The sequence below is a fragment of the Mobula hypostoma genome, chromosome 8, assembly GCF_963921235.1.
Source record: "Mobula hypostoma chromosome 8, sMobHyp1.1, whole genome shotgun sequence".
Taxonomy (NCBI): Eukaryota; Metazoa; Chordata; class Chondrichthyes; order Myliobatiformes; family Myliobatidae; genus Mobula; species Mobula hypostoma.
Window position 1 is genome coordinate 22,814,857 of NC_086104.1, and position 27,896 is coordinate 22,842,752.

The 27,896-nt window shown below is 40.0% G+C and overlaps 1 protein-coding gene across 2 annotated transcripts; it reads left to right on the top strand.

Moving 5' to 3' along the window:
* The first annotated feature begins 125 nt into the window (after window positions 1–125).
* On the top strand, window positions 126–27,895 carry lgals8a (galectin 8a). 2 transcript variants are annotated; one of them, XM_063055591.1, is made up of 10 exons: window positions 126–257; window positions 9,484–9,572; window positions 10,720–10,930; window positions 12,575–12,694; window positions 15,212–15,268; window positions 15,358–15,384; window positions 23,044–23,132; window positions 23,373–23,538; window positions 24,549–24,694; window positions 24,785–27,895. In XM_063055591.1, coding segments are annotated over exons 1-10 (933 nt in total). In that variant the 5' UTR covers window positions 126–230; the 3' UTR covers window positions 24,786–27,895. The 2 variants fall into 2 exon arrangements, with proteins under 2 accessions (XP_062911661.1, XP_062911660.1); XM_063055590.1 differs by having other exon boundaries at window positions 24,549–27,895.
* The last annotated feature ends 1 nt before the right edge of the window (window position 27,896 follows it).

The following is a 27,896-nucleotide window of genomic DNA, read 5'->3' on the forward strand; positions in this document are numbered from 1 at the left end:
ACCAGTCAGTCCAGGCTGCCCTACTTTATGACAGAACCCATGGAATCCCGTCGGCCAATCACGAGGCGACTTCCACGGCCTTACTCAGCTGACAATCAGTCGCGCTCTGTCACTGGTCAGCCGTGTTACGTTATTCCCGCGACGTTCGGTGTGCCGGAAGAGCGTTGTGTAGACGAGTCTCACTCCGGGAGTTAGGTTCAGCGCGTCTCTGTCGGCCAACTTGTTTTCCGATGGATAATCCGACGATATTTAACCCGGTAAGAGTTTACTGTTGACCTCCAAGTGCTGCATTTACGTGTGTGTGGTGTGCAGTGCAGTGCAGTGCAGAGGCAAGACATGTTAAATAATGGGACTCCTGCGCGCAGGTCCGCAGTCATTCGGCACAGCCCTTGTGATATCTCTTACCTTAAAATCGGCTCTGCATTGGTAATTTGCCTGCGTTAATAACATACGCTTTGTAAAGCTCGGCAAAAAGAAGGGCTTTTGTTGTTTCTGATACATTATGAATGTAGGAGCGTGCGTTTGGCCACTCTGATTTGCTCCGCCATTCAATAATGTCAGAGATGATTTGACGTTTAACCTCGATTTCACATTCCTGCCTTCTCTCTTTTCCCCTTTGACCACTTTATTTATCAGTATTCCACGCTGGTACCTCGCTCAGCATTTCCTCTTCGAGTGCTCTTTGGTTATCATGTGCCTGGTTCTCCACTCCGAACCCGGAGGTACCTATATCCCTGGGCTTTAAAGACTCCACTCGGCAAGCGATGCTCTGCTGGGATCTTGGTGCTCCTGGAGTAATGGATCGTCCCATCACTCAAACTGGAGGGGGTGCTTGTTGGGTGAACTGGGGCGAACGACCTGCATGGTGCCGGGGCTCGGAGACCTACCTTGGCTGTCACGGCGAGTCATAGAACAGTACAGCACAGAAACAAGCCCTTCTGCCCATGTAGTCCCTGCTGACCTGTTTCTCTGCCTACTCCCATCTACCCACACCCAGACTATAGTCGTCTATATTCCGCCCAACCATGTGTCAACTTCTCTTAAATGCTGCATTCGAACCTACATCCAGCACTTCCGCTGGCACCACGATACTCAAACTATTGAAGAAGTTCTCACTTGGGTTTCTCCTCAACATTTCACCTTTCACCCATGACCTCCATTTGTCTCACCCAACCTCCCAGGGGAAAAAGTCTGCGTGAGTTTACCCTTTCTACACCGCTCATTCATCTGTACTCATTCAAATCTCTCCTCATTCTGCTGTGCTCCAGGGAATAAAGTCCACACCCATTCTACCTTGGGACATTAAGTCCCATGAATATTCTTACAAATCATTATAAAACTTGTGCTGGGCTGTTTTGTAGAGTATGGGTAATTGTAGGAAGAATGTACATACTTTGGCGAGGGTGCAGGATACTGCCTGATTTGGCCAAAATGAATTACGAGGAGAGTTGGGACAAGCCTGGGTTCTTTTCTCCAGAGCACCAGAGAATGAAGGGAGACCTGATGGAAATTCATAAAATCTGACAGGCATAGATCAGATTATCATTATGTGCTGTGTAGTATGATGCAGGCAATCATGATATTTCTTGGCAAAAATTGCTACAGACGTGGTTTGTCATTGCCTTCTGGGCAGTGTCTTTACAAGTCTGGTGATCCCAGCCATTATCAATACTGCTCAGAGATTGTCTGCCTGGTGTCAATGATTGCCTAACCAGGACTTGTGACTAAAACACATTGATGAAGAAAGAGCAGTAGATGTGGTGTATATGGATTCAGCAAGGCATTTGATAAGGTACCCCATGCAAGGCTTATTGAGAAAGTAAGGAGGCATGGGATCCAAGGGGACATTGCTTTGTGGATCCAGAATTGGCTTGCCCACAGAAGGCAAAGAGTGGTTGTAGACGGGTCACATTCTGCATGGAGGCCAGTGACCAGTGGTGTGCTTCAGGGATCTGTTCTGGGACCCTTACTCTTCGTGATTTTTATAAACGACCTGGATGAGGAAGTGGAGGGATGGGTTAGTAAGTTTGCTGATGACACAAAGGTTGGGGGTGTTGTGGATAGTGTGGGGGGATGGGTTAGTAAGTTTGCTGATGACACAAAGGTTGGGGGTGTTGTGGACAGTGTGGAGGGCTGTCAGAGGTTACAGCGGGGCATTGAAAGGATGCAAAACTGGGCTGAGAAGTGGCAGATGGAGTTCAACCCAGGTAAGTGTGAAGTGGTTCATTTTGGTAGGTCAAATATGATGGCAGAATATAGTATTAATGGTAAGACTTTGCAGTGTGGAGGATCAAAGGGATCTTGGAGTCTGAGTCCATAGGACGCTCAAAGCAGCTGCGCAGGTTGATGCTGTTGTTAAGAAGGCATATGGTGCATTGGCCTTCATTAATCATGGAATTAAATTTCGGAGCCGAGAGGTAATGTTGTAGCTATATAGGACCCTGGCCAGAGCCCACTTGGAGTACTGTGCTCAGTTCTGGTCACCTCATGACAGGAAGGATGTGGAAGCCATAGAAAGGGTGCAGAGGACATTTACAAGGATGTTGCCTGGATTGGGGAGCATGCATTATGAAAACAGATTGAGTGAACTCTGCCTTTTCTCCTTAGAGCAGAGGAGGATGAGAGGTGACCTGATAGAGGTGTATAAGAATATGAGGGGCATTGATCGTGCGGATAGTCAGAGGCTTTTTCCCAGGGCTGAAATGGTTGCCACAAGAGGGCACAGGTTTAGGGTGCTTGGGAGTAGGTACAGAGAAGATGTCAGGGGTAAGTTTTTTACGCAGAGAGTGGTGAGTGCATGGAATGGGCTGCCGGCAACGGTGGTGGAGGCAAATACAATTGGATCTTTTAAGAGACTTTTGGATAGGTACATGGAGCTTAGAAAAATAGAGGGCTATGGGGAAGTCTAGTAATTTCTAAAGTAGGGACATTTTCGGCACAACTTTGTGGGCTGAAGGGCCTGTATTGTGCTGTAGGTTTTCTTAGTTTCTATGTGCACCAGCTGCTCATACAACCAGCCACCACCTTCTCCCATGGCTTCAAGTGACCCTGACTGGTGGGGCTAAGCAGGTGCTACATCTTACCCATGGCTTGCCTGCAAGGTTGTGACATATCTCCATCCTGACACCCATGGAGGTAGGAAAGATTGTCTTCTTCCCAAACGGAAATAGTAAATTCCAGAGGGAGTTTAAGGTGAGAGTTATAATTGCAATGTTAACATTCATTTCAAGAGAACTAGAATATAAAAGTAGGGATGTAATGTCGAGACTTTATAAAGCACTGGAAAGGCCTCAGTTGGAGTATGGTGAGCAATTTTGGTCCCTTATCTCAGAAAGGATGTGCTGAAGTTGGAGAGGTTTCAAAGGAGGTTCAAGAAAATTATTCCAGTTTGAATGGCTTGTCATATGAAGAGCGTTTGATGGCTCTGGGCTTGTATTCACTGGATTTCAGAAGAATGAGGGGTGACTGAGTTGAAACCTATTGATGTTGAAAAGCCTTGGTAGGTTGAATGTGAAGAGGATGTTTCCTACGGTGGGAGAGTCCAGGACCAGAGGACACAGCCTCCTAATAGAGGAGCATCCTTTTTAGAATGGAGTTGAGGAATTTCTCTAGCCAGAGAGGGGTGAATCTGTGGAATTCATTGCCACAGGCCAAGTCCTTACATATGTTTAAGGCAAAGGTTGATAGATTCTTGATTGGGCGGGGCATGAAGGGAAATGGGGAGAAGGCAGGAGATTGGGGCTGAGAGGGAAAATGGATCAGCCATGATGAAATGGCAGAACAGACTCAATGGGCCAAATGGCCTAATTCTGCTCCTTCCTATTATGGTCTTAATAATGTTTAAAGGAGAAATGCAAGGCAAGTATTTTGAGTGTTGGGTGCCTGGATTGTGTTGCCATGGGAGGTGGTGGAAGCAGGTATAAGAACAACATTTAAGATGCATTTACACAGGCACATGAATAGGAAGGAGCCATCAGGAGTTGAGTAGTTTAAAAATGGCATCATTGTTGGCATAGACATCATTAGGCTGAAAGGCTGTACTGTTCTACGTCCTCAAACAAAATCAAGTCTTTCCAAAGTTCTGGCCTGTCGGGACTGGTACTTTGAAACTGACAGCTCATTGACTAACAACATAGATCTGAGGGAACCTGTGATACTAATCAGAAAGAACAGGGTTATTTGTCATGCCTGTTTCTTATCTCTCAAACTAAAAGAAAACATTTTGTATTCTGCTCTGTTTAGATTAGCCATTGTGTTTTGTCTTTTCCTTATCAGACTTCAGCTCCACGGATCCATTGGAATGTCTTGCCTCTTGAAAGCCATGGTGTAAATGCACATTCTCCTCTTTGTTAGTTTATGCTTACTCATTTTTCTGATTCACTATGCCCTTCATGTAACTCCCCATTCCCCAGAATTATTTGTTGTTCTGTTTTATTACATTTCTATGAGGTATCTTGTAACTGGTCGTCTCCTCAAGGCTGAAGAAACAATAGTGTGGAGCACACACGAGGAATTCTGCAGATGCTGGAAATTCAAGCAACTTTGAGTGTAGTGTGTAGCACAGTTGGTACAACTGGTAGAGCTGTCAGTGACCCCAATTCAATTCTGACCTCTATACTGCCTGTGTGGAGTTTGCAGGTAATGTTCTCCCTATGGGCTTCTCAAAGATGTGCAGATGGTTAGGTTGATTGGCGACTGCAAGTTGCCCCAAGAATGAGGATGAGTAATGGGTGTCAATTGGACAATCCACACCAGAGGCACGTAAAGAGAGCTACTTTTTCAGGGCGGCGATCGAGATATTGAAGGCAGAGTTTTGCAGCAGTTTGAGTTGAGCAGCGACCAATCAGCAAGAGGGATTCATTAGAAAGGGCCAATAAGAATAGTTCAGGTGCAGGTGGAGCAGCCATTGTTGTGAATGTGCCAGTCTTTAGAGTGGCTTTGGCCATCAGGCTTGGGTGCCGTAGATTGTCTTGTAAATTACTCTCTCTGTTATTTGTTAAATCCTCATCTATTAGAGCACAGTATAGCAAGAATAGCTCCAGGGTCAGCGTATTATACTGAGTATGGGATGTGGAAAGTCTGAGAGACTTCCAGCCTCCCACGTAAACATCTGCACCTGGGGCACCAGCTGCAGCTCCTGAGAGAACGTAACAAGATCTGCAGCTCGATGACCTTTGACTTGTACAAAAGAATGGGGAGGTCATAGACAGGAGCTGCAGGAAAGTCGTTACTCCTAAGTTGCAGGAGGTGGGTAACTGGGTGACTCGGGAGAAGGAGGGGAAATGCACAGCCAGGGAAGAGTACATCTGTGGCTGTTCCTCTTAATAACAAGTTTATAACTTTAGATACTGTTGAAGGGGATGATCTACCAGGGGTAGCCATAGTGACCAGGTCTCAGGAACTGAGAAGAGGAGAGAGATGAAGAGGACTGCAGTGTTGATAAGAGATTCCTTCATCAGAAGAACAGAGATGAGGTTCTGTGGGTGCAATAGAGATGCCCGGATGGTATATTGCCTCCCTGGTCCCAGGATCCTGGATCTATCGGATTGTGTCCATGGCATTCTCAAGGACAAGGGTGAGCAGCCAGAAGTCTTGGTACCTATTGGCACCAATGACTTGGGTAGAGAAGGTGAGGATGTCCTGAAGAGAGATTTTAGGAACTAGGTAAAAAGCTGAGAAACAGGACTTCTCGGGTGGTAATCTCTGGATTGCTGCCTGTGCCATGTGCCAGTGAGGGTAAGAATAGGATGATTTGGCAGGTGAATATGTTGCTGAGGAATGGGGGCAGGGGTTCAGATTTAGTGATCATTGGGATCTCTTCTGGGGAAGGTATGACCTGTACAAAAGGGATGGGTCACACCTGGATCTAAGGAGGTCCAATATCCTTGTGGGCAGGTTGACTAGAGTTGTTCAGTTGGGTTTAAATTGATTTGGCAGGGGGATGAGAACCGGAGTGGTGGTGCTGAAGATGAGGTAGTTGGTTTACAAACAGATGCTTGTGTATTGAGACTCCGAGCAAGGAGATGCTGATGAGTGGGCAAAATTACAGTCAATCAATGGTATGAGTTACAACGTAAAAGCCAGACAAAGTCGAAAAAGGTGAATACAGGTGTTATATTTGAATGTGAGCAGTATTCAAAATAAGGTAGATAAACTTGTAAGCACAGTTACAGATTGGAATGTACGATGTTGAGGTCATCACTGAATCGTGGCTGAAAGAAGATTATAGCTGGGAGCTTATTGTCCAAGGATACACATTGTATTGAAAGGATAGGCAGGAAGGCAGAGGGGTTGGTGTGGTTCTGGTAAAAAAATGAAATTATTAGAAAGAGGTGACATTGGGTTGGAAGGTTTTGAATCATTGTGGATTGAGCTATGGAACTGCCAAGGTAAAAAGACCCTGAAGGGAGTTGTTTTCAGACGTCCAAACAGTAATAAGGATGTGGCCCACAAATTACAATGTGAGATAGAAAATGCATGTGGAAGTCATGGGGAATTTTATTATGCAGGTAGATTGGGAAAATTGGGTTGGTGCGGCATTCCAAGAGGGGGAATTTCTAGAAAGCATATGAGATGGCTTTTCAGAGCAGCTCATGGTTGAGCTCATTCAGGAATCAGCTAATCTGGATTTGGTGTTGTGCAATGTACCAGAATTGATTGGAGAGCTTAAGGTAAAAGAACCCTTGGGAAAGTGATCATAATATGATCACATTCACCCTGAAATTTGAGGAGGCTAAAGTCAGATGTATCAGTATTACAGTGGAGTGAAGGGAATTGGCAGTGGTGGCGCCAGAGATTTTTTCTTGCTGGTGCTACAGTGGGGCTGAATTATTCAGTGATGGTGCTGAGGGATGTACTGTATGGTAATATGTATTCGCAAGGCCAGACGCGTGGCGTTCAAAAGTCCGTTTCAAGCACTATGTGCCTACTATAAATGCCTCTGTTGATTCACAAGCAACAGCAACTGATAGATCTAATATAGAAGTGAACTGTGACAGTGTCAACAGCATTGGAGACAACCCGGGCTACACAGAGCATAAACAAACAAACCAACAGAAGATCCGACCCACAGCGCACAATGTGAATCACGCACCAATCCCGCAATCAGCGTCAAATGTGTGCTTTTCAACTGAAAAACGCAACACTAACCCACAATGTCAACTGCTATTTGCATTACATACAGACAATGCCAAAAGATACTCCGTTATTAAAGTCAAATAAGGCAAACAACAGATGCAAGGCTTTACCAGGAGTTGGACAAATCGTACTCTGACCATGCAATACCTCAATTAATTCGGCTACTGAATTTAAAACAAAAATCAACAGAATCACAGCTTGGAAGTCTCAGCAAAACCAGTAGGCTTAATAGCAGTAAATGTAATAGTTTAGGATTTGCAGGAAACATAAGGACTATGGGGTATCCACCACAAAATAATAATAATAATAATCAGCATTAGTCTTGGCCCAAATTTTTAAAAAATCAGCTGCACTCACCATTGATGTTTTCAGAGAAGCACGATTTGTCTGTTGTTGTGATTGGTGGTGAAAGCATCAGTGATTTTCTGGATGTCAAGTGCCTTCGTCCTCCGGCTGTTTATGGCCAACACGGCCAAGTTGCTGTTCCGAGCATCGCCGCTGCTATTCTTTAGGTAATTTTTGAGGCATCTGAGGCAAGAGAAACTCCGTTTGCATGAGGCAGATGTCACAGGTACAGTCAGTGATATGCAGATTAGTTTGTATAAATCTATAAATGCATCGTGGTAGGGTCTCATTAGAGCTAGAAATTCCACTGTGTCATTCACTGTCTGTCCTTGCTAGAGACTCAACCACTGCTCTCATATACGCACAATCTTCTTGGACAATCTTTGCATGTCCTTTGTCAAGCATATTTCCCAATCTTGAACTGTCTTGTTTTCTCAATCTGAATTCGGCCCATGCCTCCATAGCAAACTTATGAGCTGCACTTACATGGTGGGTTTTGAAAGCTGCTGTAGCTTTCCGCCAGCTGTGGTAACCGGTGACAGTGAAGGTGGACTCAGAATGGAGCCCATGTCCTCCACACAGGAAATGCCTGCATGCGAAGCAGAACGTAGTATCTTTCGTGATCGACTATTTCAGTCAGTTAAACCAGCCATGAGTAAAACTCCTTTGCCGATTACCAAACCGTTGCGAGTAGCGAAGGGTACTTTCTCAATGCTGGCCGATGGAGTCCTTCCTCAGGCTGCTGGTTAACATCGCTGACAGTATTCCCACTAGCACTAAAAGCAGCTTCATCCACGCTCTCTTCTGAATCCTGCTCCATTTCTTGTTCCTCTACTTCGCCCTCACACTCCTTCGATGAACTGCTGTCATCCTCATCCCCACTTACTTCTTTCTGCATGTCACTTTCAATTAAGACAGGCTCAGGCTGAGACACCACTGATTCCGCTGGATGAGGTCATTTTCTCACTAAAAATCGACCCATTTTTTTCACGCTGGCCAAAATAACGCATGTGCCAGGCCCACGCTAGCTTGTAAAAGCACTGTGTGTGTGTGTGTGTGTGTGTGTGTGTGTGTGTGTGTGTGTGTGTGTACAAATGAATTGATCCACTTGACCTGAAACAGGAGTGTGTGGGCCATGGCAGTCAAAGCTCAAACTGGGCATGGCACCTGATGATGATGATGATGACTGGCTCTTCTCCCAGAGTCCACGGATCAACTTTGCTGCAGTCTTCTCCACTCTTTTTCAGGATTCCAGAAAAAAGAACTTAGTAGTTCAGGCAGCATCAGTGGAAAGGAAAGCAGGTTTTCAGATGTGGACTTTCCATTAACCTAAAGTGTTGGGTCTTTACACAATATTCTGTTCTATTTTGGATTTCCAGTTTTAATTCCCGGAACTGTTGAACACTCTGGAAAACACAGCGGCCAGAACCTTGCTATGGATGTGACTTGTCAAGAATAATCAATGGGGAAAATAATTTTCAACATCTAGTATGCAGGAATCCAAATGCTGGTCCTTGATGAAAGGGCAAATTAGACGCTCTGATTTTACATGTGCTTGATGATACTTTGTGGGAACCAGTCGCCCTGTTGAGCCTCCCCAGTTCGTGCCTCTCTTTGTGAAACAATCATAATGCATGCTCAAAGTACACCTGTGGCTATATTAAACTCAAACTGTATCTTGCAGGATGATTAACATGAAATCCAAATAATCTGTATTGTATCTAAATTGTAATGACAACAAAGGAGGCCATTCTATAAATGCCAGTACTCAGTTTACCAATTTCCTCAGTTTCAATCTAGATACAGCTGCTGGAATTGATTTGCCGATGCTGGTGGTTACAGGCATCTTCTGCTGTGTGTGAACTCTATTCATCACCACACCTCTGACTTGTAAAATGTCATGGATGGAGTCCTGTCATAGCCTGGAAAGGACCTGTAGTCTCATTATTCTCCTCCTCCTCCTTGTATTCCTGAAGTACATTTGCCTTTTTCTCTCTGCAGGTTATGCCATTCTTGGGAGCAATTTTTGGTGGATTGAGACGTGGGCAGATGATTGCAGTCCAAGGGATTTTGCCCAAAGCGAGTGATAGGTAAGTTGAGACTGCAAAACAACTTTCTAAAGACCTTCCGTTGAGCTACATGTCCACACCCATTGTTAAGCATTTTCCCTTGATGCAAGACTGTTTTCAAATCTCAACGTTAGCCAGGGTAGGAGCCTTGTATCTATTTTCTGTCTGTATTGTTTTTGTGTTGCACATTTTTATTATGGGTTATGGCAATTTGTCACGTGGGTTGGGGCATGGTAGAAGTAAATGAGTATAGTAATGTATTCACACTTTGTGCCGTTAGTTTTAGCTAGAGACTTGGCCCATGGATATTTTTGTTGACCGCTAATTTTGCTTATTTTACTATTGCAATGTGAGTTTCACTAGTTTTATCATCACAGAAGTTTTTTTTCAGCTTTGCGAGTCTTGTAATAAAGGATTGAACGTACTGTTTTTTGACTTGGAACTCTTATTTGGACTCAGTATCGAATCCTTCACTTAGTATCACGGCGTTTTGGTCTGTTTTTCAAATAACCACTAGAGCCAATTAACGTAATTTTACTTAGCAAAAGTCACATGCTTTGTAATCTTGATGTGATATTCTTACTAATTTTTTACATTATTGAAGCTGATCAACAATTCTTCAACTTTCATTCAAGTGGTTAATTTGTATTCTGGTAACATACAAGTGCCTCATACTGATTAGTTAATGAAATGCAGCTCTGATGAGGGGATGAAATAGTTATAGGGAACCTGTCTTGTCCTGTCAGTCACTTCCATTGAACCATGGACATTTATATTTTGTGGCTTGTTTACAAAAATAATTTGTGTTTAAGTGAGGGGAATGCAGGAACGTACAATTCCCTAACTCGTGCCCCAGGCATTAATGTCCTATTGTATTTGGGGAAATATGTGAATTGTCCCAATTGATTTTAGATTTGAGAATTGTATTTGGAAAAGGATCAATGGCCTACCAAATCAATGCCAACCATCAAGTTCTCATCCAAACTGATCTTCTCAAATTGCTATCGTCACTCCCATTCGTTAGAAATTGACTCCTTATCTAAATCACCAAGCAACCTGATCGTGCTGGCAGTATTTTAATCAAACCAGTTTTAGAGCTTGATCTTTCCAAATCAGCCAACAGCAATGTACCTTATCACTGAATAGCGGCGATACAATCTTGCCCTAGATTTCAAGTGGATTTTCAATGCGGAAGCAGCAAGCAACCTCGTGCAGACATTGCCTTCCATTTCAACCCACGTTTTCAGAGGTCGGAATATGTGGTTTGCAACACACTTGAAAGGGAAAAATGGGGACGTGAGATGAAAAAATATGAGATGCCATTCAAGAGAGGAGAGCCATTTGAAATCATTTTCTTTGTGATGGTGGACAAGTTCAAGGTAATGCATATCTTCTAAAGTAAGAACATAAAATGCTGAAAACACTCCAATGTTTGTGGAAAGGGAGATGTGGCTAATATTCCAGCCTGAAATCCTTCATCAGAACTGGAAACTGAAAAGTGGGTCAGAGCTTTTGCAGGTAATTGAAACCAACAGGAGAATGTCTGGTGTGCTGGGGATTTCAAGCAGTGTCTGTGAAAAAAGAAAGGTGGAGTTACAGTATTTTACAGATGTTTATCCCCATAGCAGGACGGTCCAGATCTGATGCATAAAGGAGAATTATCTTGGTGTTGAATTCAGCACTGACTCTTGAAAGCTGTAACGTTCTCAGACCAAATACCTGTTATTATCAGAAATTGCTAGAATTACTCATCAGGCCAAACTGTATCTGTGGAGAGGAAAAGATTGTTAGTATTTCGGGTTGAAATATTCTGATAAAGGCCTGCTGATCATTTCCAACCATTTCTGCTTTTAAGCAACACGCATAAAAATTGCTGGTGCTCGTCCTGACAAAGGGTCTCGGCCCAAAACGTCGACTGTACCTCTTCCGAAAGATGCTGCCTGGCCTGCTGCGTTCACCAGCAGTTTTTATGTTTGTTGCTTGAATTTCCAGCATCTGCAGATTTCCTTGTGTTTGCATTTCTGCTTTGAATTCAGTTTTCTGGCATCTGTTGTTCTTTTCCAGATCTGTAACTGATCACAGTAATCTATTATTCAGACAGCTTTGTAAACAGCATGTCACCACAGCAGACCTAACCTTGTCTAATCAGAGTTGCGCAGCAAGCCTCTGTTAATGTTAGTGAATATATGGTGCGATGGAAGTGCGTGGTTGCCTTTGTACCCCTGCGCCCAAGGTTGGATGTTCTTTTGCAAGCCCAGTGAAGGACATGGGGATGATCAGTGGTGATAGTTCTGACTTTAAAAAAAAATGCAAATCCATTTGTGGTTGTAAAGTAGAAATGCACTTTGTTGTATTGTAGTGAAGCTTCTTAAACAAGCTAGCCCGATGCTGTTGCAGCTCGGGGTGTCAGAGTTCGATCCCTGCAGCCCCTGTAGGGAGTTTGCATATCTGTACATTCCCCAGCCACCGCCCACCACTCCCCGTGGAATCTTTAGGTTTTCTCCAATTTCCTCCCACAGTCCAAAGATGTACCAGTTCGTTGGTTGTCGATCATTGTAAATTTTCCCGTGACTGGGTTAGAATTAAACTGGGGATTGTTGGGGAGTTATTGGGCTGCAAGGCTCAATGGGTCGGAAAGGCCTGTATCGCGAAAGAAGTAAAATAGATGCATTTGAAATGGTTTTTATACAAATTTACACACTAATTAATGTTTACATGAGTGGTGGCGGTGAGGTTTTTAAATATGAAGATAAGATTTAATTTTTTTTCTCCAAAACTGCCCTACCAAAGGGAGACATTTATTTCCTTGAACAGAATCCAATGTGAGGATATTGAATTTGTATCTCCTTCACAAGCAGTGTTACACTGGATGGGCAGTTAAAGGATATCGGGTTGGTGAATGCAATTGGCACTGTTTGCCAATATTGATTGATTGGCTTGAAATGACTTGGTTTAGGATATTAAAGCTGCTGATGAAAAACGTAGCAATTAAATGAAACTTTTTTTTTGTATTTATTTGCAAGGTTGCAGTTAATGGGAAACATTTCCTGGATTACCAGCACAGGATGAGTCTGGACAGAGTTGATACACTTGGAATTAGTGGTGCTGTTCAAATTCAAACCATTGGCTACTTGGATAATGCTGTAAGTAAGCAGTAATTGTGCAATTTATTACAGGAGTGCTGCATCTGGCTTATTGGTGTTTCTCATTTGCCTTTGCAATTTAAATGTCAAAACATTATTTTGGTCATCCTCTTCACGTTCAACTCCTCGCCATTCGGTTATTCTTCAATATGGTGACTGATGCTGGTTTGTAGATCCAGATGTGGTTCCAGCACCTTTTTTCTGAGTGGCTAGCCTTCACTTGGAAGAGTGATAGTAAACGTTGGTGACACTCATAGGTATATAGCATTATAGCAAAACCCAATTCCAAACTTGTGTATTCTTACAAATCAGCAGGTGTTTGCTGCACTTCCTGCTTGTTTAGTCTCAATGAAGTACTTCTGGAATAGATGCCGATTGATTTTGGACATTGTCACTTAATAAATTGCCGCAAACTTATACTGTAGGAAACAATCTACAACAGTACATGTCCGATTTGGCTTCCCCAAAGTAATTGTGCCTTGTGCCAGGGTCCAGAGGAGGTTCAAAAGGATGATTCCAGGAATGAAAGGGTTTTCATACGAGGAACGTTTGATGGCTCTGGGTCTGTACTCGCTGGAATTCAAAAGGATGAGGGGGGTATCTCATTGAAACTATTTGAATATTGAGAGGCCTAAACAGAATAGATGCGGAAAGGATGTTTCCCATGGTGGGAGAGTCTTGGACAAGAGGGCACAGCCTCAGGATAGAGGGGCGCCCTTTCAAAACAGATGGGGAAAAATGGGTGAATTTGTGGAATTTGTTGCCACAGGCAGCTGTGGAGGCCAGGCCCTTGGGTGTATTTAAGGCGGAGATTGATAGGTTCTTGATTGGACATGACATCAAAGGTTACGGGGAGAAGGCCGGGAACTGGGGTTGAGGAGGAGATTTGGAAAAAAAGGGAACAGCCATGATTGAATGGCGGAGCAGACTTGGTGGGCCAGATGGCCTAATTCTGCTCCTATGTCTTATAGTCTTATAGACTAATTAAATTTCTTGCATTCTGTTGTCTCTTTTAATAGTGCTACTAGAATTTAAGCAGAGAATTTAGAGACACAAATATTATGCATTAGATCATATGATCTTCTCCAATGTTCAAAGGGAACAATAAGAATTCTGTTGCAGTAGAGTTGATGTTGCACTTAATATTTTTGAACTTTGAGCACTAGAATAAATGTCGACATTACTGGAAGCTTTGCCACTGTGGAACATCATTTCCCAGGTTACGTGCCTCCCTCAAGACTGGTTATTCTCATTCTTCAGTAAATGAGTGTCAAGGAGAATAAAATGATTATTACTCCAGATCCGATGCAGCATAAAGAACACAATAAATATAAATAAAAGCAATCCTATAAACACAATGTACAAGTAACGGTTCTATACGTGGACTGATGTACAGAAAGTGATGTGTATGTCGAAGTGGTGGGGATGGGTTGATGGGTGGAGAGGTTGATCAGTCTCACCGCCTGGGGGAAGGAACTGTTTTTGAGTTTCGTGGTCCTGGCGTGAATAATGCATAGTCTATTCCCTGATGGGAGTAGGACAGATATTCCTTCAGCAGGGTGGTGGATTCTTGATATTCCTGGCCCTTTCCCAGCATCTTTCTGTACCTATGCCCTTGATGGCAGGTAGGCTATGTTGGTGTGTTGGACAGGTTTAACTGCCAGTTGTGGAGCTCTCCTCTCTGGCACAGTGCAGATTCTGCACCATACAGTTGGAGCGTGTTAGGATGCTCTCAGCTGCAGCTGTAGAATATTGTGTGTTGATGTGGCCAGACCCGCTCTCATCAGCCTCAAAGTAGAGGTGTCGGTGAGCTTTCTTCACCGCGGGGATGTGTCATGGGATTGAGAGTTTGTGTGAGACGTGCACTCCCAGGAGTTTGAAGCTGTTCTGCCAGTGTGGAGAGTGATGTGGGCTTTCCTTTAGTCAGTAACCATCTCCTTTGTCTTGATGACATTGAGGAAGAGGCTATTTGTCTGATACCAGGCCTCGAGCTCATTCCCCTCCTCTCTGTAGTTGGTGATGAGCCCCAGCACTGCCGTGTCATCAGTGAACTCGGGTATTTAGCTGTGCAGTCATGTCTGAGCAGAGTGTACAGTAGTAAGCTCCACTATGAGCACTGTTGGCCCTGACTAGGTTGCCTGTGGAGTAAAGTAACAGGGCCACAAGGAAGTAAGGGAGGCTATGATGGTGGGGGGGGGGGTAAGATTGTGGAGGCTTACTATGACTCTGGGATAACAATATCCTGTATTATAATAGAAACCATAGAAAAACTACAGCACAGAAACAGGCCTTTTGGCCCTTCTTGGCTGTGCCGAACCATTTTCTGCCTAGTCAGAAAGACGGTGGTGGTGAAAAGCCATTACCTTCTCAAGAACAGTTAGGGATTGGTAGCAAATGCTGTTTTCCTGTAATGCCCATATTTGATTAATATCCAATAATTATGCAAACTGTAAATATTCAACTGTAGCAATAAAAAGCCATATTGTATAATGAATATTTTGATCTAATTGTTTTCAGGAGCAGGACAATCCATATTCTGACCTTCCAATAAAGAAAACAAATACAGATGGGATTGTAAGTCTGAATGCTGATGTTCTTAGAATAGTTTTCTCTGCCTTCAAGTTGATGTGATTTGATATATCCATTTTTTTTTTACATTACAGCAGTCAAAACCATCAAATGCCCTATTGGTAAGTGCACATCCTGTTTGTTACTGACCTAGATGCCTGGTAATTTAGTCTGGAGGTCACAGCAGCAGAGAGAAGCTTGAAAGTTCAATGCAAGTGTCCACGAATGACATTTGACAGGATTGCTCCTTCTTCCCTTGTTGCTTTGTCTGACCCCTCCCTCCTCCCACTGTTGGTTTTAGAACATACGACAGTACAACACAGGAACAGGCCCTTCACCACCTGATGTTGTAATGAACTGATTAAAATGGAATTTAAAAGCCTAGTTAAACTAACTTGTTCAGCCTACAAGGTATCCATTGTCTCCACGACCACCCTGGCAATGCAATGCAGGCACCTACCACTATTTTTAAAAAAAAAAATACAAGGCCCACACATCTCCTTCGAAGTTGCTCACTTACTTTAAATGCATGCAGATTTAAGCGTAGACATATCATCCCTGCGTTGGTTGTGGTGGGGAGGGGAGGGAATAGCAGCTGTTTATCTTTGCCTCTCATAACCTTCTATACTCTATCAATAAAGTTAAAAGTAAATTTATTACCAAAGTGTGTGTATATTGCCATATACTACCTTGAGAATTCTTTTAATTGCAGGCACTTACAGGAAAAAAAGATACAATAACAGTCTCTTTCTTTCTTTTCAATTTTTTTTATTGTTATAAATAACAGTTTATGAAAAACTGTGCACAGACTGATAAACAACCTGTGTGCAGATAAAAGAATGATACTGAGAACTAGGGTGGGGGTTGGAGATGCGTTGCCACTAAAGGAGGTATAAGGCACTCCTCCCTCCCTTGTCTGCAGGTCACCTGGGCAAGGTGCAGCACCTGTTAGCACCCCCCCCCACACCTGATCAGGGCCATGGGAGCGGGTGGTGGATGGTCGAATGAGCAGCTGGTGCACATCGCAAGTTCTGGTTTTGTGACCACGGACACTAGGAAGATAATCTCTGAAGAGTATTGATGATGGTCAGGTCACCCCTATTATAAAGACACTGCCCAGAAGACAGCATTGGCAAACCACTTCTGGAGAAAAACTTGGTGAGAACAACCATGGTCAGAGTATATATATAAATATACTCAACAGCAGGGAAGGCTTTGCCTGTGATTGACTGGGCTGTATTCACCATTCTTTCTTTTCAAATCTTTTTATTGTATATATAGGAAAAATAGCATGAGTACATCGAAGTAACAACACTTACAATGCCTCAAAAAAAACCCATCAGCTTAAAGACTGAAAACAAAATTTTGTGATAACAAAAAAAACCTACTGAGCAGAAAAGTGAGGGAAAAAAAAAAGAGAACCCATTAGGTGTACAACCCCGGAGCCATGCGTCATACAAAAAGCTTCTAAAAATAAACATCAAACCGCCAGCAAGAAAAGAAAATATACTAAAAAAATTTACAATTAGATCGTGGAAAAATTATATCAATTAACTCAAATGATAATAACGAGCAAATGAGCCCCATCTTTTCTCAAAATCAAATAAAGGTTCAAAGGTTCGACTTCTAATTTTCTCCAAACTAAGACATAGCATCACTTGAGAGAACCATTGTGACAAAGTGGGAGCTGATGTATCCTTCCACTTCATCAAAATGGCCCTCCTAGCTATCAATGTAACAAATGCAATAACATGTTGGTCAGACACAGAAATACCATGAATATTTTGAGGAACAATTCCAAAAAGCACAGTTAATTTATTAGGTTGTAAATTAATTTTAAGTGCTTTAGAAATTGTTGAGAAAACCGACTTCCAGAACTGTTCCAATATAGAACAAGACCAAAGCATATGTGTCAGTGTAGCTATCTCAGTTTTACATCTATCACAATGACTATCAACATTAGGAAAGATTTTAGAAAGTCTCTCCTTTGTCAAATGATAACGATGTACAATTTTAAATTGAATCAATGAATGGCTAGCACAAATTGAAGAAGAGTTAACCAACTTCAATATCCACATCCGATCCTCCGTCATAAAAGTCAAATTAAGTTCCTTTTCCCAATCCTGTTTAATCTTAGACAAAGGACGCTTATCCCATTGTAATAGTAAATTATAAATTCTTCCAATAGAACCCTTAATCAAAGGATTCATACTCATAATAGTATCTAACAGGTCAGCCTACAATATGTAAGGGAAATTACTTAAATATTTTTGTAAAAAATGTCTAACTTGGTATTGCAGAAAGTGTGAGTATGAAAGAGAATATTTATCAAATAATTGTTCAAAGGACATCAATCTATCTTCTTTAAATAAATCCAGAAAAGAATTAATACCTTTATTTTTCCAAAGTGGGAAAATTGGATCACTCAAAGAAGGCTTAAAAAAGTAATTCCGGTGAATTAAACTACAAAGTTTAAATTTTTTAAGATTAAAATAATTGCGGAACTGGAGCCAAATTTGTAAAGAATACTTAATCACAGGATATAGGTTTAAATTAACAACTTTACCTAATTGCATAGGTAAAGGAGCCCCCAATAACAATATTAAATAAAACTGTTTTACAACTTTCAGTTCTAGGTCTGCCCAAATTGGCCGATCACTCTTATCAACCCAGTATAACCAAAAAGACATGTATCACAGATTAACAGCCCAATAGTACATTCTAAAATTAGGCAAAGCAAGACCTCCATCTTTTTCAATTTTTGTAAATGACATTTACTAATTCTTGGTCTTTTATTATTCCAAATAAAAGATAAAATAATAGAATCAATCCGACCAAAAAACTTGCTAGTCAAAAAAACAGGAATATTCTGAAGTAAATATAAAAATTTTGGTAGAATCATCATTTTAACTATATGAATATGACCAACAAGTGAAAATGTAAGTGGACTCCATCTACTAAATAAATACTTCATAGAGTCTACTAAGGAAACAAAATTAGCTTTATAAAGGTCCTTATATTTTTTAGTAATTATAATACCTAAATATCTAAAAGAGTCTGAAACTTTAAAAGGAGTATTATCATATATAGAAACAGAATCATTTAAAGGAAACAATTCACTTTTACTAAAATTAATTTTATGTCCTGAAAAACCTCCGAAGTCATTAAATAATTTTAACAGGGCAGGAATGGATTCGTCAGGGTTAGATATATAAACCAATAAATCATCAGCATAAAGAGAGACCTTATGCATGGTCTCATTCACAAAGATCCCATGGATATTTTTAGCCTCATGAAGAGCAATAGCAAGGGGTTCTAATATTAAATTAAACAACAAAGGACTTAATGGACAGCCTTGCCTTGTCCCCCGTAGAGGTGAAAAAAAGGAGACCTACAATTGATAGTAACAATAGTAGCGTAGGGGCTTTATATATCATTTTAATCCAATTATTAAAATTAACACCAAAGCCAAATTTCTCTAAAACATTGAATAAATATTTCCATTCGACTTGGTCAAATGCTTTTTCAGCATCCAAAGATACAACACATTGTGGAATTTTAGAAGAGGATAAATATATAATGTTAAGTAGTCTCCAAACATTTGAAAAGGAATGGCGACCCTTTATAAAGCCTGTTTGATCTTTACAAATAATTTTACCCAAAATATTCTCCAACCAATTGACCATTATTATTTGACAAGATCTTAGCGTCAACATTCAGTAATGAAATAGGTCTATATGAAGCACAGTCAGTAGGATCTTTATCTTTTTTAAGAATTAAAGAAATAGAGGCCTCATAAAAAGTAGAGGGTAAGTCACCTTTCACAAAAGAATCCTTAAACATTTCCAACATATACGAGAGAGCAACTTTCCAAATTTTTTATAAAATTCTACAGGATAGCCATCAAGTCCTGGGGACTTACCAGATTGCATTGAAAAAATAGCTTTATGAATTTCGGCTTCAGTAATTTGAGCATCGAGAATCTTTTGATCCTCAGCTGAGATTTTAGGAAAAACAATCTTTCGTAAAAAAGCATTCATTTTAGAAGAATCTAATGGACATTGAGATTTATATAGCTCAGCATAAAAGTCTTGAAAAATCTTATTAATTTCCTCATATTCCTGAGCTAAGGTACCATCTTTCCTACGAATTTTCATGATTTGCCTTTTGGCTGCAACCATTTTTAATTGAGGTGCAAGCAGTTTATTATTTTTATCTCCAGACATATAAAATTGGCTCTTTAACTTAAGCAAATAACCTTCAATGGGATGAGTTAATAACAGGTTATATTGTGATTGAAGTTCCACCCTTTGTTTAAATAAATCAGTATTGGGGGAATTTGCATAAATATTATCTAAATCTTTAATTTGTTTTGAAATTCTACCTAATTCTGCTTTAGTTTGTTTTTTAAATTTAGCTGAATAAGAAATAATCTGACCGCATAAAAATGCTTTAAATGTATCCCATATAACTAATTTAGACATACCCCCTATACCATTAAAAAGAAAAAATTCTTTTATCTGGGTTTCAATGAAAGTGACAAGGTCAGAGTTTTGCAATAATGTCTGAGACATGCGCCAAGGTGGGCGGGCAAGAGTGACATCATCAAATTCAAAAGACAAACTCGGAGGTGCATGATCAGATATAGCAACAGCGTCATATTCGCAGGTTTTAACACTAGGCAAGAAGCGGGGATGGATTATAATGTAATCGATCCTCGAATATTTTTTATAAACGTGTGAGAAGAAAGAATATTCTCTGTTGTCGGGATGAAGATACCTCCACAAATCAATCAACCCAAAATCAATCAAAAAGGAATTAATAAATGACGCGGATCGATTTAGAAGTCGCTGATTGGTTGAGCTCTTATCAATCATAGGATTTAAACAACAATTAAAATCTCCACCCATTATGAGCATATATTCATTTAAGTCAGGCAGTAAAGCAAATACCTTTCTTAAAAAAAAGGATCATCTAAGTTAGGACCATACAAATTAACCAAAACAACTTTTCTGTTACAGATTGTTCCTTTAACAATTAAAAATCTGCCATTAGAATCTGATTCAATATCTTCTTGAATAAATATAAATAAATATATTAGGTTTAATGAAAATAGACATGCCTTTTCTTTTACTCTGAAAAGTAGAGTGGAATTGCAAACCGTTCCACCATCTAAAAAATCTGTTTTGATTTCCCGCCCTGATATGTAAGCAAAAGTTGTATCAGGTTGGAATCGGTTAATAATTTTAAAAGTCTTCTTTCGTTTAATAGTATGATTCCAGCCACGTACATTCCAACTTATTATATTAATCCGTTTGAACAGCATACTATAATTTCATTCTACTTTATACATGCACAAAGCACATACCAATGCAGGATGATCAAAGATGGCAGCGATGAAGAATATAACCAAATAAAAAACACGCATGCTCCGGAACCACCCAATGGGAAAAAACTAACTCTAAACCCACCTACCCACACCCGGAAACCCGAAAAAGGCAAGTGATCTACGATAGAATTCAAAGCTGCTGACTGCTCTGTCTGTGTTTTCTTTCCCTCCCCCCAGTTAGTAAAAAAAGTAGAGTAACCTTGTGAAAAAGATAATAAAGTCTCAGGAAAAAAAGGTATTTACATTCCATCGACCGATAAACAAGAAAGAACCAAAATAATGTTATCTCTCAGAGAGAAAAACCAGCGCCATGTTTAAATTTAATATTAATTCCCTAAAAAAGCTTTAAATTCAATTATAAAATGTTATAATAGAACAGAAAAATATATAAAAAGTCCTATTAGTAGGAAAAACTACCAATTAGCTACGAAGTATTAAATTAAAGGAACAAATCACCTTATCTTCTTCCCTCAGTCATAAAATGTCCAGAGATCATTTGAGCAGAGATACTTAAACCATAAATCTTTCCAAAGGAAAACCAATAATATGCAATAAAGAACAACTCCCTGTGTTCTTTAATTAGTCTCTTGGTGAAATGTACAAGTGACTTTCATAAATCATCTTTCCAAAATGCGAATAATATACAAATAGCCAAACAGCCTTTCAGATGGATCATTCCACAGCGGTGTCTGTGACAGCGGCAGGCAAAGCCTGAACAAAATCCAGTGCAGCTTTTGGATCAAAAAAAGTACGAGTAGGAGAATTAGGAGGGAAAATTTTAAGTCTTGTCGGATACCTCAGAGATGGGAAAAGAATCTTATCATATGCTTGTTTCATTACCAGGGCAAATTTTGATCTTTTTCCATTATCTCTCTTGGATAATCTTCGTAGAAGCGGAGCTCAGATTCCATAAATCTAAAAACTCTGTTTTCTTGCCTGTCATATTAATTGATCTTTAATTTTAAAGTGAGGAAAGCAAACCAGAACAGATCTTGGTTTAGTAGAGTCCTTCGATTTCGAGATAAACGCCCTGTGTGCCCTTTCTATAGCAGGCGTCTTTGACAGAATGGTAGGAAATAAAGTGTGGAAAAGCTTACCAAAGTAAGCAGTTAGATCTCCATCTTCAGCTCTTCCTTGCAGCCCAACATTTCTTATATTCCTTCGTCGAGACCTAGTTTCCAGGTCTATAATCTTATTTTGATATCTTTCCAAACGAGTTGTAGCTTCAGACAGCTTTTGCTTAGTTATCTTCAATTCCTCTTCGTGTGAAATAACTTGAGTTTCCAGGTCTTTAAGTTTTCCCAGAAATGACTTCATTTCATTACTATTCTTTTCCAGTTGGTCTTTAATTGATCCATTCTGATCCTGAATTGAATTCAGTGTCCGAACGATATCTTCAGCCCGCGATGGCATTTCATCAGATCTTTCCTTTTGCACCTTTCCTTTCCCTTACCTTTATCACTAGGTTCAGGTAAATTCTTCCCACTTCTTGTAGACATAGACATATTGATCACCCTCAAGAATGAACAAGTAAAAATTTTAAATTCAAAGCTTAAACTAGGGGGAAAGAAAGAAAACTAAGAGCAGCAGAAAAATACTGCTACTTCATTGGCAGACGGGGCGGTCCTCTGTATTCAGCATTCTGTGTAGCGTTTTCCGTTCCTTGGCATCACATCATCAGTTTCTATCAGTGCATCTATGGAAGGTTGTCAAAGCCTTTGGTGACATGCCAAATCTAGGCCAACTTCTGAGAAAGTGGAGGTGGTGGTGTGCTGCCTTTTTGGTGACATTTGTGTGTTACTCCCAGGACAGATCCTGTGATATGTTAACACCATGGAATTTAAAGCTACTCCCTCAGCCTCTACCCTCCAGAGACCACAAACCTCGTCTTAAAGCACACACCTTCGAATCCAAGCAGCATCCTTGTAAACCATTTCTGCACCCTCTCCATAGCCTCCACAGTGTTCCTCATGCATCGTGTTAATCTACTTCTATTTGGGAAGGAAATTTAAAACTTGCAAATTCTGCAGGAGAAAATAATTGAAGTCTGTTTTGATCCCAATTTCTAAAGAGTAATTCCACTCTGAAGTGAATTTTTCCTCAATTTATTTTTGCTAAGTTGACAATAATTTCAAAGGGGAAAGAGATAAAAATCCTCCTCATTGGCACTTGAATTGCTAATGCATAAAAAGCTAAAGACTAAGTGCTGGTAACTGGGAATATGGATAATCGATGCTCATCATGGACATAATGGGAAGAAGGGTTTCTTTCTGTGTTTGGCTGTGACTTTAATTGATTTTCTTGGTGAATTGGCAGAATTGATGTTGCTGATCTGAGGCTGTTGCTTTGATGCTAATATTTTAGATTTTAAACAATTGAAATCTCTTTACAGACTGTCCCTTATATGGGTAAAATTAAGGATGGATTGAGCCCAGGTCGGGTAATCACCATTCAGGGTAAAGTCAACAACAATCCGGACAGGTAAATTAATGATGAATTTCAATTATAATCTCAGTAATTAGCATCTGAAATGTTAAGAGGTTCACTTTACAATTACATTTGAGCTGTTAGACTAGAGTTCATTTTAAAGATCTGCTGAAGCACAGGAAATTGTGTTTGAATATTACAAAGAACCTGGAGTAAACTAATTGGATAATACTTTTATATTTTATAAGTACAATTAATTTGTAAGTAATATTATATAAGTACAATTTCTTTCAGATTTTCCATTGATCTCCGATCAAGTGCCTCCGCTGATATTCTGTTGCATCTGTCACCGCGTTTCAAGGAGAAAGTTTTTGTCCGAAACTCTTATCTCCATCAAAGTTGGGGAGAAGAGGAGAGAAAAATAGATCATTTTCCATTTAATCCAGATGCATATTTTGAGGTATTCTTTTTGAGAAGATCTTCATAACATTAAAGTTACTTAACAGAAGTTTGGTGAAATTAAACTTTTTATACTTCGATCTCACTTTGTGTAACAAAAAAAAATCTACAGAATCTAAAAACGCAAACAGGAGGAAATCTGCAGCTGCTGGAATTTCAAGCAACACACATAAAAGTTGCTGGTGGATGCAGCAGGCCAGGCAGCATCTCTAGGAAGAGGTACAGTCGATGTTTCAGGCTGAGACCCTTCATCAGGACTTGATTTTTTTTTGATCACTACAGAATCTATCTGGTGCTTCCTGCTCCATCCTATTGATTTTTTTTTGATCACTACAGAATCTATCTGGTGCTTCCTGCTCCATCCTATCTACCTTCCCCATTTCCTGACCATGATTCCCCTCTCCCTGCCTCCTTTCCACTTAGTCCACAATAGAGGACCCATATCAGAATCAAGTTTATCATCAGTTGCATGTCATGAAATTTGTTTTGTAGCAGTGCAATACATAGAATTACTGGAGTACTGTGTGAAAGTTCTATATATACATGACTTTTGCCCAGTACTGTAGGTATGGGGTTATATCATGCAACATTTTGTGTTCTTATTACTGTTGGAAAAGGCAAAAGGCTGCTTCTGTCCATTTGCTACCACCAGGGTAGTATGAATACTCATCTAATCTTAGAAAATTAGGAAGGCTAGATGAGAAGAACTTGGCCTCCATTTTATGGTAGGTGCAGTTGCTTTGACTTTTGCAGTGGCAAGCAGATTTGGTGAAAGAACAATGTAAATTGGTCGGAAGTGCCTGGAATCTTGGGGGTTAAATCAGAGAGATTACACAAATGAGTGTTATACACTGTAGAACCAAGGTGGCAATGGGATGTTTTGATGAAGATTAAGGCGTTGAAGGGGAAGATGGGAAGGAAGTTTCTGTGAATCACTGGAACATAAAACATTTAGGGTGCTTCAAAGGTTGTCATTTTAAAAAGTTCATACAATGTATTCTTGTGTTACAGATTATCATTTATTGTGGTTCTGACTGCTTCAAGATAGCTGCAAATGGGCAGCACTTGGTAGATTACAAGCACCGGTTCACTGACTTAAATAAAATAGATATGTTGGAGATGAACGGAAATATCCAGTTGATCAATGTTCAGACTTGGTAGGTAGAGGGAAAACTGTCTAATATTAAACATCAATGCCAGACAAACTGAGCATGAATAATCTACCCAAATTCTGTTTCCAATTCCAGAAAGAGCATGTGATCAAATTGAGAAGAGTTTGTTTTATGGGGACTGTTGAATGATATTTGAAGACCTATTTATGGCTTTTGCTTAAAGTTGTTTTACTGAGTCCACTTGAAGCCATCTTTGATGATTGCATCATTTCTATAGAAGGTCAACTCCTCAAAAAATCTCAAATAAACCTAAATGCATTTTCCTTCAGCATTTGGGTCATTTTGCTTTGGAATACAAAACCTGCAAGCTTGTCAAAAAATCTTTACATATATTCACAATATTTAGAAAATTTTGATAAGTTAAACCTGGGATAACCATAAAGCTGTAATTTTAGTATCTTCAATAGACAGCTATATACCAGCATCTGTAAGTCTCATTGAAGAACGCTTTGTGACTGACTTTGTGCTGATGTGAACTTCAAGCTGAAATGTGTTACAAACGGAGAAACAATTTTGAAGCTTGACTTAATTGGCACCCGCAGTGTGAATGTACAGTATGTTTCTTAAAATGTGCCCTCAAAAGATTTTCAGATTTCTCTACAATTCTCATCTCAAAATGGCTTGTCTTGAATATGCAAGGCTGAAACAGTCATTGCAATCCACTTGCATCTTTTTAATTAGTCCACTAGCCCTAAATTTATCTTTAAATTTATATTAGTCCTACTACTGCAATATGAAGTTTGCACACTCTGCATCCAGAATTGTACACAGTATTTCAAATGAATCTTCAAACTTTTACAGATGTGTCAGTTGTACAGATATCTGTCCACAATCTTGCATTTCAACATCACTGCTTTATGCTGAATTGCAGTATTTAAAAATTATTGGCTGAACTTAATTACAAATGAAATCAAAAATTACTGCTACAATGAATTACAAATGCAATAAATTTCTATATCACTCTTATCTGGTAATCAAAACGGTTTAAAGTCACCTTTCTGTTTGGCTATATGTAAGGTTTTTTTCACCTTGATCTTTGGTTTAGGATTATATTTTCAATACAATTGCTAAATTTTTGGAACATTATAGTTCTATACACCTATTCTTTAAAAGTCTGAAGTGCACAAACTAACAGGTTATTGAAGTGATAGTTTCACAGAACTGAAGTTCATTTGAGATTGTGGGTATGTTGAGTCATTGAATATTTCACTGCTTCCAACTCTACCTTTGCTCCCTATTCCAATCACCTGTAATTTACAAAGCAAAGCACTTCAATTCATCTTGTCCTGTGGGCTGAGATTTCCAGTTTGCTATTAGTGATGAGAATTTGTACATCATTATTTGAGTAAAAGTTCATTCAAACTTAATTCATAATGTAGTTACTGTCTGCCAGACATATCTGTTAACTTGAAGCAGACATCTTTTGTGCTTTGTATTTTAAATTTTGTATATAGATAAGGTCTACTACTTGAATTTGCAATAACCTTGCTGTTGAGAATGTATTAACTAAATCCAGGACATTTTATATTCTTTTGGCAGACATCGTTTACACACTCCTATCAGCCTAGTAAATTAGCTTGCTTAATGAGTGAGAACTTCTTGAAGTTCTTAAAGTTGGGTTTAAAGTTAAAGATTTCACCTGTACTGCATATTGTTTACAAAAATTAAAACTCATCCTATGTTCATTCTATAAATTTTGGTTGTCCATGGCGTTTAATCCATTACTTCCAACAGATTTAATGTCCTGCAGAAATCAGGGATAGCTCTCAGGAGATGCTACACTGTTATTCATTTATAAGAGACCAAAAGCTTAAGAATTTAATTGATTTAAGTTTGTTTTTGTTGGTTTCACTGGAGTCAAATCAGATTTCACGTTGGACCTGCAATCCATAAATTTAGTGAGGGGCTTAAGCAGTGTTGCAAGTAATGCAATTAGGTCGTAGCTTCTTGGACCATTTCACAGGTGTGCTTGTGATAGGAGCATCATTGCACAGTATTTTTTCCCTTCAGAATGTATCAGGAGTCCACTATGACCAAGGACCATTCTACACTTAATCCATTTACCACAACTTAAGCACAAGCCTTCTACTTCCTTACAGTTTACATGTTCATCTGAATGGGTAAATGTTCTGAGTTTATTTGTCCACTATGCATGCTGTCATTGTTCCAGCTTCCAGCTATCCTCTGGATGCTAACGTTCTTGCTCTGATCCTCTAACCTCATGCTTTGGATCTATCTTCTCCTGATTTGCATTCTATTTCTGTGGGAAGAAATTACCTTTTATCTACACCCTCCTAATTTTGCATGGCTTTTAGCTTGCCCTTCTGCAAGGAAACCAAGTCAGCTGCTCCACGCTCGCAGCTTAAATGCTCTATCTGATGGAACACTGAGATGAATGGCCTCCCAATTATGTCTGCCTCAGATTGTGGCAATGTGTATTTCAGTTGTGGTTGACCCAGTGGTTTGGAAAACAAACTATACCATAATGTACCTATGCTGCCATCTTCAGGGATCTTTGGGCATTGCACTCTGACATCCTAATCATCAGTACATGGCAGGGCCAAACCATTCAATGAAAAGACTGACATTGATAGTCCATCAGCTTGCCTCAGGATTTAATTCCATTTACCAGTGTGTCACCTGGATTAGCGAGTGATTGGACTGTGACCATCCCTCATGGCTATCAACACCACTGATTTTTGTTTATCCCTGAACTACTAATTATACCTTTTACAATTTGGATATAAAAGTAGAAGTGGTGGATAGCACCCAGTCTGTCACAGGCAAAACCCTTCCTCACCAGTGAGTACATTTACATGTCGCACTACTGAAAACAAAGCAACATCGACCACCCTAGGCTATGCTCTCTTTTTTTCCTACTACCATTGGGTAGGAGGTACAGGAGCCTTAGGTCCCACACCACCAGGTTCAAGAACAATTATGCTACAACTATGAAGCTCCTGAACCAGTGTGGATAACTTCACTCACCACCACTCTAAACGGAATCTGCAGGTTGTAGAATTAGTTCAAAGGCCTCTTTACAATGCAAGTTCACAGTATTTTAAGTTGCACGTTTTTTTTTGGTCAGTTTTTGTTTATGTATAATTTTTCAAATTCTATTGTATTTTTTTTCCTGTAAACACCTGCATGAAAATGAATCTCAAGGTATATAATTTGATAATAAATT

Bases quoted from the DNA above. Each gene is read 5' to 3' on its own strand.
- lgals8a (XM_063055590.1), top strand. From the start codon at position 231: ATGGATAATCCGACGATATTTAACCCG. The intron at 10,931-12,574 runs GTAATGCATATC...TTTATTTGCAAG, and splicing joins TGATGGTGGACAAGTTCAAG to GTTGCAGTTAATGGGAAACA. The intron at 15,385-23,043 runs GTAAGTGCACAT...ATCTCTTTACAG, and splicing joins AACCATCAAATGCCCTATTG to ACTGTCCCTTATATGGGTAA.